Source organism: Typopeltis vanoorti, chromosome 5 (genome assembly GCF_054136105.1).
Source record: "Typopeltis vanoorti isolate ZY-2024b chromosome 5, IOZ_Tvanoo_1.0, whole genome shotgun sequence".
In the NCBI taxonomy this organism is placed as follows: domain Eukaryota; kingdom Metazoa; phylum Arthropoda; class Arachnida; order Uropygi; family Thelyphonidae; genus Typopeltis; species Typopeltis vanoorti.
Genome location: NC_143553.1, coordinates 60,259,363 through 60,275,997, shown reverse-complemented (window position 1 = coordinate 60,275,997; position 16,635 = coordinate 60,259,363). Strand labels below are relative to the sequence as shown.

At 34.4% G+C, this 16,635-nt stretch overlaps 1 protein-coding gene across 1 annotated transcript in view; it reads left to right on the top strand.

Annotated features, from left to right (window-relative positions):
* The window catches only part of LOC150106459 (uncharacterized), a 76,413-nt gene that overhangs the window by 39,975 nt on the left and 19,803 nt on the right, over nucleotides 1–16,635 (top strand). The window contains exon 5 of the mRNA XM_090392454.1: nucleotides 11,407–11,511. Coding sequence (XP_090248580.1) covers nucleotides 11,407–11,511 — 105 coding nt within the window. The remainder of the gene's footprint in view (nucleotides 1–11,406; nucleotides 11,512–16,635) is intronic.

Sequence of the window (16,635 nt, the reverse complement as noted above, 5' to 3'; positions counted from 1 at the left end):
GTTTGTGTTAGTCTTCATACAAATAAACTTTAAATAAAAGTTAGTTGATCTTGAGATGAAATTGAATATCATTCAGAATTACAAATGTGATCAAGGCCTTATCATGTGACTTTAAAGTGGTTAGATTGGTTGTGAATACAATAGTTAAGGATGAACTCACATTAAAGAATATTCTAAATGCTCTGAATCATTGAAATCCATTATTACGAATGTTTTTAAATCTGATTCTTAATTTATTTATGTATGCCATTTATCATGAACAATTTATCTTAACTTTACTTTCTTAGCACTTGACCTTACATTATAAATGTTTCTAGCTTTATATAGCATTCTTTTGGACACCATGAGTTTTGGCAACTGATATGGCTTATGGACACTTCCAGTAACACAGCTCATCCATATGTTGGGTACTGCCATTATATCATATGTTTAATTCCTTATTGGAAGAGTTTGCAGTTCAGGTGCATTTTGGGGGACAGAATGAAATATAAAAGTTAAAAGAATATAAGTTGGGCACGTTATTAGTATCAGCCTATGATTGTGGAACTTAGCAGTCCAGTTTGTAAATTAATTTTAAATTGAGTATATTATTTGGTTAGCAAGGCTTACTTGATTTAGAGCTGTCCCAAGTCTACTAAATGTTAAATATTTTACTTATTATAAAGTATTTTAATATGGAGATTTAACATCTTTGGAAAATAATGAACATAATCCTTTTATAGAATCTTCTAAATTACTGAATAGATTTTTGTATCAAACTCAAATTTCACATTTATAGGTTTGTTAGATTTTGCTTTACTTACTAATAATATTAGGGTATATCATCAGTTTCCTAATGTCCCAAAGGGATGCTCAGGCTACTTGACAGTAAGTACTACATGATTAAGTTTGCATTATTATTAATTTCCTATCAACAATTTTCCTCCAAATGAGTCTATTACTTGTAAGCATTCCAATCTTGTAATATCTAACATTTTGTTCTTCTAAAGCACTTCTGACTAAATCAAATCCACTTAGACTTTGGTCCTCTGGGTTTTTTCCTTGCCATCTTGACATCACGTCTTTTGCTAAATTTCCTTCTCCCATTCTGTTTAAGTGACCATACCACCTTAGATTAGCCCTATTCACGCACATTCTTGAATGTAAACAATGTCACGTTTCTAATGTCTTCATTTTCAAGACTGTTCTGGCATTAATGTAATCTATTCAGGGCCCCTAAGTTTTCCCAGAACTCTCATATGTGACCTCTGTTTGACGAAATGCTTCATTTCTAACTCAGCTCTCAGATCCATCACTTAAAACTTGTTGGAACACTATCGTGTGTACTGCTAGTTTTATGTTTTCATTAATTTCTCACTTACTCCATATAAATTTATTCAACTGGCTCCTTATTATACCAGCTTTTGTGATTCTGTTGTCTTTCCAAATTTAATTTGCATCTTCACTAAAAATTGTGCCTTACTTGAAATATTTTACTTGTTCTATAGGGTCTCCATTGAGAATGCAACTTAAGTTTTCTATGTTCCTGCCTATTTTCATAGTTTTAATCTTTTCATTTCTGATGTTCATGCCAAATGTGTTACAGCTGTTATTCAATTTAGTTAGAGAATCCTAGAGACTTGTACTGGATGTGTTTAGGAGTACATCATCTACATAAAGCAAAGAGCTACGTTTGATATCTCTGATTCTAATATTATATTTAATGCCACTTCCTTTCATAATGTGATCGATATAGATGATGAATAAGAGTGAGATAGTGTGCACTCATGTCTGATTTTATATCAAACTATCTTCCACTGTTTCCTTCAATTCTAACTGCTGACTTTACAACTTAAATATAGACTTAGCTTATATAACATTCCATTTGCCCAATATAAATGTAGTGTTTTGAAAAGTTTTTCTCGTGGTACTTTGTTGTATGCCTTTTCCAGATCTACAAAACTTAAACATAGATCCTTGTCATGTTTCCATGATTTCTCAACTTTTTCTCGTAAAGTGAAAATCTGATATTGATAATCTCCATCTAGCCAGAATAGCTTGTTCTTTTCCAAGTTTTTTTTTCATCTTGTTTTCAAGAGAGCTTGTACAAATCTTATCTGGAACACATAGTAGAGAAATTCCTCTGTAATTCTCAGCTTTATTTGCTTTGTTTTTATTGATGGGAACTATGAGAGCTCTACTCTAATAATTCTGAATTATGCAGTGTAGCTGCCGAAACTTTTAAACCTCCCATATTTGTGTTTCTGGTTGAATATCATCTATGCCAGCTGTCTTTCCACATATCAAGTTTTTTATGCCTTTTTCTACGTCAAGTATTGATATCAATGTATTCCTGTTTGCATTTTCCTCTTGAAAATTTTCTGCTGCTCTTCCATCACACTTTCATTTAACAAACTTTCACCGTAATTACTCCAGACATGTAGGATATCCTTATCTTCAGTTTTCATGTTACGTTTATCATCTTTGATTCCTTTTACAGTATTCTTTCCTCCATTCCTAAGCTTTTTCAATAACTTCCAGAATATTTTCTCATCTTCCTGATATTTATGTTGAATATTCCTACTGAAGTCTTCCCATGACTTGTTTAGTCACTTTTTATACATAACTTAGCTCTCTTACATTTGCCTATTCTTTTAGGGCATCTGTCAAGTTATTTTCCAAAAGCTTTTGCTGTGCTTTCTTCTTTTCCAGGCCTGCTACTTTAACCTTTCATTATTATTTTTCTATCTTTGCAGACAATTTTGCCACATGGCTCCCTAGTGAAATCAATGTTTTCTTCAGAGTTTCAAGGCTTGATTCTTGTTTTGTTATGCTGTTTCATTTTTTTTTTTTTTTCAATAATATTTTTTGTATAGTTTAGTCTACATTTTTTTTAACCTGTGAAAATTGCTTAAATTTATTTTTATTAAGAACTTTGTTACATACTGTTCTTTTGAGTGTGATATTCATTTTTAACCTACTTAAACATAAAGGAAAATGGAAGTAATGGTCACTTCCAATTTCAAATCCTTTGTACACTCTTGAATCACTGACATAGTCAATGAGACTTATTTTTTGTATCTTCTATTCACGTGAACTTGTGCATATCTTTGTTGGAATATGGTGTTAGTAATGACATGTCCTGAGAGAAATCCAGTAGATACTTACCATGTTATTAGCCTTTCCTTTTTCTCCAAAAAATTTATTTGTTCCTCTGAAGATATATTTCCAAGTTGGAGCAAAAAATTTCACTCCCAGAAAATAGATATAAACATTAAGATTGGTTGATTGGCTATTTCCGGCTGAAGCGATAAAGGTTATGAAGCCTATGGTATTATGTTTATAAATTGCGTTTGTTCTTCTGGCCAGAAGAACCCAAGTCTTTCCAACCATGAGCGGTAGAGAAAAATATGCTACAGCAGATTATGAGAAATACGCCAACATCCAGTTCACACAAAAAAATAAAATCAATAAGTAAATAAAAGTAGGACAAAGAACAAAAGCACTCTTTTAGCACTGACCACAATAAAATATACTGTGTACACTGTATGTACGTTTTTAATTGATGTATAATCATGGCTGGTAAGGTGGTTAGTCATCTTATTTTTACTTCTCTATTTTATTCTTTACATGCAGCCTATTGTATGACAACCTTTCAAAAGTCTTTGTAAAATCTAAGCACACCATCATATATGCATCTCTCCTGCCAATGCATTCATCATCTTATTAGTAAGAGGATTAGTAAAAAGATTATAGAGGGTAGGATTCAATTAGATTACAGAATATATGGAATTTGAACCAGTATTACTATTAGACCATGGAATCTATCTCATGTCAGATCGAATCTAGTTGTTGCTTTGCTTACCTCTTCTTAAATTAACCGAGCATCACTGCACTCAATATCCTTTTTGGTTGTATATATATACAGGGTGTCCCAAATAAAATAAAATGTATACACACTTTTACAGCCTGTAACTCACTAAATTTTCATTTTATTTGCTTTAGTTTATGCCTTTTTTAGAAAAAAAAAAAAAAAAAATTTTAGGTTAGCTGATTTGAAATAATGGGTGAAACGAGACTAAGCTTTGAGGAAAGGAAATTTATGCTGAAGTGCTACTGGAAGTGAGAGGACGTAAATAAACTGCAAAGCTGTTTAGAATGGCATCTCAAAGAGATCCAGCAATGTAACTCGCCATTAACTTGCAAAATTAATGCAAAATCTCCTTAAGGAGATGTGTTTTGCATTATGGGAGATACTAGGACAAGGAGTGGAGTGAGAGCTTTCCACCTTTACCACGAGTTGCCTCAATCCTGAAGGTAAACTTTGTTTGTATACTTGGATAAAGGATTAAACTAAATTTATTATAGTCTAACCAAGTGGGGGGAAAAACTTCCAACTTAAAAGTAAAGTTTATTCAAAGAAGGTTCTCTGGCCCTATTGTACATGATTGTATGTAAGAGATTTCCATCATAACTGCATGCCTTTACATAATCTGCTGAATTCAGATTTTTATTTTTCTCCCTTACATACAGGAAAGATGTTTTACAATAAAAGAAAATTTACAGTTTGTTTAATTGGTTAATGTGTTATTTACATTAATGCATATATCCTACAGATTTCATTACACTATACAACCTCTTAGGTAGTACTAATATATATTATGTGTATATATTAGTATTAATTTCATGTTTAGTATTTTTACGGCTATTTTGCCTGCTTTTGTTTAGGAGCGCCCCCTCTTTTAAAAGTCATTGGCTTTTTACTCAAGAATTCTTAGGGCATTGCAGATCTATTTTAGAGACAAATACAGGGTGTTCGGGATAAATTTGACAGTTTCGTAAGGAAAAAGAAAATCTTCTTTGTATCTATTAAATTTAATGAATTGACAAAAAAACATTACAGGCAGAGTTAATTACAATACTATCAACAAGATTTACTCAAAATAACCACCATTAGCATCGATCACAGCTTCAATTCTGCTTCGGAACCTCGAACAAGCTGATGCTACAGTCTCCCTGAGAAGGGCCGCAAAAACTGTTTTAATTTTATCCATTAACTGGGCTTTTGTATTACTGGAAGTGCGATTGGTGTCTTTTTCAACTGCGCCCCATACAAAATAATCCATGGGGTTAAGGTCTGGGGAGTTTGGAGGCCAAACATTTGGACTGGTGAAGTCGTAGAAATTTTCAGACAACCATTTTTGACTTTTCCCAGAGGTGTGGCAAGGGGCCGAATCCTGCTGCCATACATACGGCCTACCATTGGCTACCCTTGTTATCCAGGGCTTGACTACAGTTAGCAACTCCACGAACAAAGCCCGAATTCCAATGCCAGGGTTCTTCAACACCTGTTCCTGCAGATTTGCGAGGAATTCTGCTGTACGAACGCAATCAGATCGTCTGCTAGGGATCTTTCTTCTTGCTACATCCTCGTAGTCACCATTGCAAGTCTCTAGTTCATGCCTGATTGTTTTTACTGTATTCAGGGAGCATTGGGCAGCAGTCGTAATATCCTTATTTTGATGGCGGGCATGAATCATCATGATACAAGTTATTCTCTTCCATGATTCAGGTGGGTTCCAGCTATCCATCCTTTCTGACATCTTGTATATGAATGAAGAAGGGTCCAAACTTTTAAATGAAGAGAAGTGTGTGTTAATACATGTAACTTACGGAAAAATATAATTAATTATAAATATGTCAAATTTATCCCGAACACCCTGTATATGTAGCATAATAGAAGAAAATTCGCACATACCCTTCTTGGATGTTGTTGCCTGTCTTCTTTCTGCGGTGTGCATACTTCTGCTGTTATGGTGTTGAAAGGGGAGTGGGGATGGCAATGTGGGAGAATTAATTTATAAACCCGTTTCTTTTATATACATATATTATTTTTTTAAAGGTGGGCAGAGCACATTTTTTGTAGGGTGGGAAAAGATGAAAAAGGGGGCTGAAAATGGAAACCGTTTTTTTAGGGGAAGGGTTGATCGGGTGCGAGCCATTTCGACCGTGTGGGTTGTCATCTGAACTCATGGACATGGAGGATGCTGTCATGTCGGCTTGGTGTTTCTGCCTTTGAAGTGTTTGTGTTATCGCCTATTGGTCGGAGTTGTGACCCAATTTTTATGCTGTGGAGCTTTCGACACTCGGAGATTATGGAGGGTCGGTGGACGTTGATTGAGTTCTCGTCACATTTTATGGCTATCGTTTCCGATATTCTAAGCATTGTTTCATTGTCTTGTCTGTCTATTATGATGGCCTTGTTGATTTACGGGGTATGTTTCTGTTCAATGGCGTGAACTGTTATTTCTGTTTTCCCTGTACTTTGTATTCTATTTTTCTTTTTGATGTTGTGTTTTAGTGTTTAAATGTTCTGGAAGTCATGGAAGTGTTCTTGGTATCGCAGTCTTTTTGGCAGGGAAATTTGTAGACTACGTCGTGGTGTTCTAATATTTCTTTGTGTGTGTGAGATTTAGTGGGTTTTAGAAGATTTGCCAATTTTTAGTTTGTGGTGAATAGCAGTTTGTAGTCAGTATGTTTGAAAATGTATTTGTAGGCTTTGTATATGTTCTGGATGTATGGCAGTTTGATAACTTTTTGTGGTGGGAAGTTTGTTTTGATTGTTGGGTTGTTTTGATGAGTTTTTGCTGTCCTGTTTGTGTAATTTAGTAGTTGTGGGGCAAGGATAGTTGCAATTTTTAAAAATCTGTGTTAGTTTTTTTTATTTCTTCTGTTGAGATAATTACGGTTAGTTGAAAACTTGTAAGCATTTATGAATTGTGATAGGGTGACCGATTTTTTAACAGAATATGGATGGTATGAGTAGAAATGGAGGTAGTTTCCGATATGCATGGGTTTGTGGTATATTTTCGTGGCTATTTTGTTGTTTTTTCTGATTAATGTCAAGTTTAAGAAATTGATAGATTTGATCTGTTCAGTTTCTATGGTGAATTTTAGTCTGTTGCTGTAACTGTTAAGGGACACTTGTAAGGTGGTGATGTGTGTTGGTTCTCCAATGCACAGAACATCATCCACGTATCTGCCATAAAAGGTGATGCCGGGGGGGGGGGGGGGGATATGCATGATTCTATGTGTGCTAGGAATAATTCTGCTAGTTGTCCGCTGGTGTTTGGCCCATAGGGAGTCCGAAAATTTGAATATACATGTTATTGTTGAACTTGAGGTTTGCCGAGATTATTAGTTTGATTAAGTTTATAATATCATTAGGTGTTAATTTTGTACGAGAGTGTAGTGTGTGTGTGTACGATGTCTAATGTTTTGGGAATGTCCATGTTAGTGTACATTGAAGCTGCATCAAATGAAGTGAGGATGTCTTCCTGGGATAGGGTTATGCTATGTATTTTTTATCATAGAGTTTGATGTAATTAATGGTTTGAGTAGTTTGGCTACGAATTTCGGTAAAGGTGCTGTGGTGGTGTTTTTGTAGGAGACTATTGGCCGCATTGGGTAACTGTCTTTGTGGGATTTGATTTGTCCGAACATACAAGGGGTACATGTGGTGAAGGTGTTGTGTTTTTCATTGTGGTTTTGTCCATCTTGTTTTAATTTTTTAGGGCATTGTTTGTTTTTTATGAGGTGAGGAGTGGGGTCAATTTGGATTTTTTGGTAAGTGTGTTGGTCATTCAAGATAGCTGTTATTTTGTTGTGGTAATCAGTTTGGTTTGTGATGACTACTGCATCCCCTTTGTCTGCTTTTGTGATCATTATGTTAGAGTTCATTTTTAATGATAACAGGGCTTTTTGTAAGTTAGGAGTAACGTTGAGTTTTATTATTATTTTACTATTTATGATGTTGTTTATTTTGTGGAATATTGTTTCTTTGTTAGGGTCATTCTCTAGTTTTGCTTGGATTTCGATAATGATGTCTTTGTTTTGTATGTATTTTGGGGATACAGCAAAGTTTAATCCTTTGTTTAGGATGGTGATTTCGTCGGGTGTGAGGTTGTGATGTGATAGATTGATGATGGAATTGTTTTGTGTGGGTTGTGAGGCAGTAATATCTGAAGGGTTGGAAGCTGCATGTTTGTTGTATTGGGTGTCTGTTTTGCATACCATTTTTTTGTGTGTTGAGCCTCTATTACTTGGATGTAGTCGTTGATGTGTGATTGGGTATTTTCTGAAAAAACTGCCCATTCGTTTGGGGTTAGTAAAATTTTCAATCTGTTTTGTGAACGTATGAATATGCTTGATGCTTCTTTTTAAATCTGTTATTTATGGCCTGTTTTATGAGTGCTCAGGATGCCCGGTAGCAAATTTTTTTGTTTCCGGAAATTGTGCTGTTGCCATGTACCACCATGACGTTGTGATTGAGGCATTTTTTAAGGAATGTTATGTGTATGTTAGGATGGTCTTCTGGTATGTATCTTTTGTAAAGTTTATGCACTCATTGAATGTGTGTTGTGAGACCATGACATAGGCTTGTGTTGGTGCGTGCACTAAGTAGATACTATTTTAAAAGTGTTTTTGTGAGGGAGGGGGCAGGTGATAGGGAGGTTATGAGTAGAGTGCCAATGGTTGACACCTAAGTTTTATGTATTAATATAGCCTCCAACTTTTCTTTCCATTGATGCTAATTTAAAATTTTCATTGGAACAACTCTCATTCTTGACTTATAACTGGGCAATACCTTAGTCAGCACATCTGATAATGCTTTACCAATATAGCATGTGTATAGTTAATTAGTATGGAATCCAAGTTGGTAAGCTAATTCCAAACTGCCATCTTATCCTCATTTGTTCAGCATCCAAATGGTACCTAGTGTGGTCCATTACTAGGTAATTTTTTTCTATAGTAATTCCACTATTACAGAAAGGTGAGGATTATACATTGGGTTAGAAGCCAATCAGTTCTGTAGAGAAAGTGTGCTTATAAGACTATAAAGAATGTGGATTCATTATAGGCTACATAGGTCTTTTCTGCATAACCTAAATAGTGAGGACCAGTCTAGATTTAGTCCAGTAAGAGTTGCTAATTTTATAATTTTTTTTCGATTCTGTCATGAGGCAGTCTCACAAAAAAAAAGCATTTTTATAAAAAGGTTGTACATCTACTTTAGATTCAGATCTCTACTAAGCATACAGGTCCCACAGCATCAGGTAGTAAAATTTATCCTCTGCCTAAAGATATTCACAAGTATTTATGTATGCAGTGGGATTTGAATCCATAATCTATAGCTTTGTAAGAAGAAGCTGTGCACTATCCACTTAGTCCAAGATGTGTGTGCATATGATAAAATGGTTTAGTACACTAAATCTGTAAAATAATAATTTATACATTGAGCTTCCATTTAAAGAATCACTCTGTTTAGACAATGACCTGGGTTTTAATCCTGTCTAGAATATGAACTTTTATCAGATCTTTTCAATTGAAGGTAAGTTATCAAATCTCACATGGATTGTAGGATTCACCTTCCCAGAAACTCTGGTTTTTCATCCTGCAAACCAGCAAGAACACACAATTGATAGCTGTGATACATTATGCAGTAGTACTTGGCAATGATAAGCTGACATGGCAGCTTCCGTTTAAATAGGTTTTACTGCAAGTGTGCACAGCCAAGTGGTGGCTTAAGAGACTGAAAGATAGGGTTTAATTACCGTATTTGCCGGTGTATAGCATGCACCCCCCCCCCCCTTTTTTTTTTGTACACATTTTTTAGGAAAAAAACTTTATCACTGAATATTATAATGAATTTACAGTATTTCAAATATAAAGTAATAAATAGGTCTACTTTCAACAAACACCTAATCTAACTAGGAAAGAGTACACACCTTTTAAAACCCAGAAATTCATCTCCCGAGCTAAATGAAAAGACACTTGAAACCTTCTAAATCAGAATCTGAGTCCTCATACAACAAATTGTCCTCTGTACCATCTAGTGCATTACTAATTCCACACTTCTTAAATGATTTAATCACTGTCTCGGTTTTCACAGCATCCCATGAAGCTTTGACCCACTCACAAACTTGCGAAATGCTAGGCCTCATCCTTCTTCTTGATGGCGTAACCTCAAAATCTGAAGAATGCATCCAGCTGTTCCACTTCTCCTTCATAAATCCCTTAAATGGTTTATTAATACAGACATCTAAAGGTTGAAGCTGACTGAACAACTGTGTAGCGAGTTTTTTTGTGCTCCGAAGTTCTCAGTTGGGGATGGTCCGAAATGCCTCTCTCTGCAGCCCTGTTTCCATGTTCTTTAGCATACGCAATCACACATAGCTTGTATGCAATATTGTAACAATGCCGACGTTTTTCAGCTATAATTTGCCAAGAAATTTAGAGAAAATTTAACCGCAGAAATTTATCACCGTTCACAACTGTGACAACAATTGGAAAGTTTAAACGAACAGGACACAGCTGTGATCGCCGATGACAACGCATGCGCATCCACTGAACTCTGTCAGTGTTTCTCAAAGTGTGGTACGTGTATCCCCGGGGGTCCGTGGCAATTTTTGGCTATGCATCATTAACGCATTGAATAAAATTCAATGTATCCGTGAAGTTCGAGATCGTAAAACGTTCCTATTGTATCACTGAATAAGGTACAGAGACATCTGCAGCTGTGCAATATGTTTTTTTAACAAACAGTGCAATAGAGACAATTGGGATAAAAATGGCACTAACTAATAAATCGCATGTCCCCCTCCCACAGAAAATGCTGTATCACTCAAGCAAAACCATATGTTGCCGACGCAACATATGGTTTTGTTTGAGTGAACATGTTAAAATGAAGAATATATAGTGAATGTGTTTCAGATATTATATAAGGAATTCGGTTGAAGAGAATTAGCATTTCAACTCAACTGTCGGCTTGTCTTTGTTATTCAGTAGCACGATCTTTTGTTAATACCGCACCAATTATATGAATGCATGTATGAAGTTTGAGAAACACTGCACTACATAACTGGAATGCTGTCACACACCGCAAGGAAGCAATAAAGAAATCGCATAACTTGGAACAGAGAAAATTTCCAGAAATGAAAATAATAAAAAAATGAGTATCGGCATATAAGACACACCCTGTTTTTCAGACCTATTTTCAAAGGAAAAAATTGCGTCTTATACGCCAGCAAATACAGTAAATGGTAGAAAGCACATGGACTTCCTGACAAACCCGTCACCCTAAATCAGCATACTAGAGATTTGTGCACCGAAATAGAGGGGAAATAAATTCATTTGCAGTAATATTTTAGATTTTCGTATTAGCCTTAATTGCTTTGGATGTAATTTAAAACATGTTAACAATACCAGTATATTTTTTTAATTATATAAAAATAGAGAACTCTTGATGTTTTGACTAAAACAAAAATTTTGCTATATCTTAATGGTTATGAGATTTTATGCAATACCAGTATATTTCAAAAACATTGATATGATTTTTACCAAACTAATTATTCAAATATCTTTTAGCTGAAAATGTTCAAAGAAGACTTTGAAATTGAGCATAAAGAAAACCTGTCAGGAAAAGAAAAAGTTGATGAACTGATGCAACAAATAGCAGAATATAAAACTAAGGTAAGTTTAGATTAGATTATATAATTAGAGAATTGCTTGAGTTCCCCCCAATTATATTTCATATAGTGCTATTCAGTGCCTGTGACCACAAAGAATATTCTTTGCCATGAATAGCTCAGATTAAGAGATCTGAAAGAAATTTAGAGAATGAGACTATTACATTACTCTGCAGAGAAATGAACATTAAAAGTTCAAAGTAACCAAAAAATTATAAATTCTCTAATATACATAAATAAGGATATAGTTTTCTACAATAGCAAATTATGTCTTACACTGGATGTGTGGAGAGGAAGAGAAGGGAATCTCATGCCAAAAAAAAAAAAAAACTTAGGTTTTTAATGATTGACTGTACCTTATTCTAATATGGACAAAATTTTTTAATGGGAAAGAAAGTTATCTCTGCTGTTTGTTCAACTATTTACAGTTTCTGCTACTTGACAGCTTATCTTACCTACACTTTATGAAAGGTGTCTCCATAAATGGGCATGGCTTTCCAGGAAAGTCAACAAAATAAGAGTGATAATTCAGTAGCTAGCAAGTATGAAAGTAGTGATCTGTGGAATTTGCATTCTTACTGGAGAACATATTGGATTTGCTAGAGGTGGCCTGAATGTAAGTTATTGGTCTAAGAAACACCAATATCTAGATCTTTACTGGGCATCGATTAGTAATATAAGTGAAAACCTGAAATAAGACATCTCTATGATCAGGAGGCTGACTTAAATACTACTTCAGACCATTGAACTCCCAACTGACAACATAGTGGAAGTTTGAATGGTACTTGTTGACAACCAGAAACTGACTGGGACTAGTGAGTAACAAGATATGCTAATGACTTCATGTGTGTGTGTGTACATTTTAGTTTGCCTTTTCTGAAAAAAAGCCTTGATAATTATTTTCCCCTTTCTCATTCCCAGATTGATTCTCTCATTAATTAATTTAGCTGTTTTGTGTATGAAAGCAATGTTAGTTAAAACATTATAAGACAAAATTATTAATTTATGTACATTTTGATTGCAAAGATTTATATAAGATATGCAGCATAAAAAAAGAAAGGGATAACTGATTCAATTCATGCTAAAAGACTAGTAGAAACAGGAGGTGGTTTAGAGTTAATCTATTTCTTGTGAGGTGTTATCATAGGCTGTCATCGATGCAGTTCACAATTAATAAAAGATGGAAATGTATTAGTGGGGGTGGAGGGGAAAATACAAACTGTTAAAGGGATAGCAGAATGCTGTCAGTATTTAATGCATGATGGGAGGAACAGTCAGTTCAGGGTTCCCAGATGAAATAATAAATCCTTGGTTTCTATGACAAATGTGCAGGCTAAATCCAAATAATACTTGGATTTAGCTTGGTTAATGCAGTGCTCAATATGATTGAACAGTAGACCATTTAAAAGCTGTGAATCTTCAAATCAAAGAAACATGAGATGATGGTTATCTGTAGAACATTATTTAGCAATGTACAGCATTGGTGTTGTGATGGTGGAATGCTTCTCCTGGTTTGGACTAAGATCATCAATTCCTGATATATATATATATATATATATATATATATATATAATATCCCCAAGGAGGGGGTATTCAGGTTACTATGACAACACTACATGATTAAGTTTACATTATTATTAATCATCTATCCACAATTTTCCTCCAAATTAGTCTATTACTTGTGAACACTCCAGTATTATCATATCTAACACTGTTCATCTAAGGCACTTTTAATTGAATCATCCACCCACATCTTAGTCTTCCTCTGAGTCTTTCCTGCCATCTTGGCATCAAACACCTGTTTTGCTAACCTTTCATCACCACATTCTATTTAAGTGGCTATACCAGTTTAGATTAGCTCTGTTTACATATTCTTGAATGATAATATTGTAAAGTTCCTTTCTAATATCTTCATTTTTAATGATTCTGCCATTGATGCAATCAGTTCAGAACCCTCATATCTGTGGTCTCTAGTCTTTGATTCTACCATAAATTAAGACTGGTTTGAGCATTGTCTTGTATATTGCTGGCTAATTTCTCTTATAAATCTATTGAACTGGCTCCTCACCATACCAGTTTTGTTTATTTTCCTCTCTATTTCCAGATTTAATTTGCCATCCTCACTAAAAATAAAGATTTTGTGAAACATTCAAGTGTATGTATGTTTTCATCACTGTGAATAGTTTTCTTGTCCTGAATTATTAGACAGACAAATGGTTTTACAAGAAGATTATTTACCTCTGCCCTGGTCCCTAATTGTTATTACTAGCTTCTTCAGAATGATATCACAAACATCGAATAGTGCTACATAATATAGCACTAAATTAAGGTAAAAGGTTTTACAAGTCTAGTATGCTTGTTGTATCTTCTTGGGTAAGCCATGTTTCTGTTACTACATTGTTAATCAATTTTGAACATTGGATTAAATATCCAAAAATCATTATAATCTACAGGAATCTGGCTTTTTTTTCTGGTTTCCAAACTTCTAGATGTCTGTCCTATGTAAGAAAGGTTATACAAGGTTTATTACATTCACCTAAAGAACACAACTCTTTCAACAAACATCCTTGGGTTTATAATATTTCATGTTCTTGTGGCTTATCTTTCATAAGACAGACATCTAGAAGTTTGGAAATCAGACAAAAACAGCATATTGGAAATGTCAATAACAGAAGACAGCTCAGGCCTGGCTTTTCATTTCTCCTACATACATCATAACATTGAATGGGAAAGAGCTCCACTCTTTACATAGAGGACAACTTTACTGCCCATAACATAAAAGAATCTATTATCGTCATCCACTCACAAGACACAGTCAATAGAAACCAAGGAATGATCCTATGTGATATTTGGAAATTGCTCATTAGATCTTATCACTTATCAACTTTTGCCAACTATTGTGCACACATCACTGAACAATAGCTGATCCATGCTAGCTTCCATGCATTTTCTGTTTTTAATTTATTGTATCAGTTCCTATATGTTTAGTAATGTTCTGGTTCATGTTAGCCTTTTATTGTAATTTTTTTGTTCATCATTATCCTAACCCAGAAGAGACCACAAGTATATGCAGCAAAACCAGTCAGTTTCATTTGATTGTATTAATATGGCCAAATAAATCCAATGTATTCCTTCTTATAAATAATCGTGCTTGTCATTATTTAGCCAAGCTTCAGAAGGCACTTATATCTGTCAATATTGATTAATAAATAAGTGTGAAATCTTTGGAATGAGCTGGAAGACATCAACCCATGGTGAAAGGTCTTGTCGCTGGTAGGAGAAACAATGTAGAATTCATTTATGTCGGTTACTCTGGACAGAGTGACAGAAAACCGATGAATGACTGTTTGTGGGTTCTTTTCATATTTGTAAAGAACCAAATATATAAAATTCCTGCTTTTAAATTTATGAATGGTTAACACAAACTGGAGTGAGGGAAAAGGGATTCCGACTGGCATAATTTTTTTGTTATTCAAAACACACTAACTAATGTTATGCAATCAGATGTATTGGGCAACTTGTTTCTTGGCTAGGAAGCCAACTCAGAGCATTTGGAAATTTGACTTTATCCAAGGTTATTGAATGTGCATTCTTCAGACTAGTGCTTGCCAGTTGCCATAAACTAAACCTGAAATTTTTCTAAACAGCCCTGTTTTCACAAAATGAAGTGACACCAACTAATCACTTCATGCTGAAACAATACCAGACTAATATAAGCTGTCATGGTAGTTGTGATGTACTTACTTCCATTACATGACTTTATAACATACACACTGCAAGTTTTCTGTGTCTAAAAATAGGGAGCTAGATGTAAAGATGTTTCAAATAGAACATAGTTTGTGTGTATTGGCATGTGCATAGTTTTCTCATTATATTTCCTTCATGACAGCAATATTTATCTGGGCTAGAGGGGGGAACAGTAGCAAGAAACAAGTCTCTGTTCATTGCTTGGGCAGCACATAGAACAGACTGCTATAATGCAGTGCGTTTTTTCTTGTTCTGATCTGTCACTGTGCTCATGCAGCAATTAAACAGTTCACTTGCTGGAACATTCCCTTGATTTAACATTATTATATCAGAGTAAGTTCTCTCTCTTTTTGATCTGTTGTGTCTGAACTGTGTGTATTTTTTCTTTTCATTTTGTTGAGATAAATATCTCAACACATTCTTATGTGCAAAACTTTATGAAATTCATAAATACTTTGATATTTAATTTAATCAAAAGTTGTTTATGTAGATGAAAGTATATGTTTGCCTGTTTTGCTTTTCATTATACAAGTTATATTGTATTTATTTTCCTTGGATGTTCTCTCTTTATACTGTTGTCTTTTATATTATGTATTTTTTTTGCTTAGCTTAGTGTCATGTGGTTTTCTGAAATTTTCAATTATGAGAAAGAAACCCGTCTCCATGACTTGCTGCAGCAGTATTGCATGTGCTGTTGCAAAAGTTAAAGTAACTACATCAGGAATTTTGTGACACTCATCTTCCAAGTTTCCTCCTATGTGCATAAAGATGTTTCATATCCAAAAACAGTACATATATTTGCTGTCACTTTTCTTCATGTTCTCTAGTAGAACTTGGTTAAGCTGGATGCAAAAGACCTTCTGCTGTCTATCTGATATGCTAACTTCAGTTAAATCCTTTGTTTATAAATTCATTGAAAAAACAAACAAACTGTAGTTAAGCAATCAATTCTCATAGCTATCCCTTCATGTACTTAATGAATTTTCTCTGTACATCTCAGATTTTCTTTCCAGCCAATGATTATACTAATTTTATTATTGATTTTTAGAAGCTAGAAAAGTTCAACTTGTAATGCTAAGTACTTCCTTACTGACTTGAATACATTTTAATCTCTACTTCTGATCACTCTGTGAAGAATAGATTATTTACCTCTCCAAACAATTTTAATATATGAGCTTAAAACATGTAATGAATATAGAAATAACAAAAGCTCTAACACTGAACCCTAGATTACGGTGCTCCTAACTCCCAAAGCTAGAATCCAGCTTGTTTTACTTTATACAATTTTCCTGAACTTCTTTTAACATATGCTTGTATAAATCTTGCCTAGAAGACTAGAGAAATTCCCTTGCAATTCTCACATTCTATTCCCCTCCTCCCC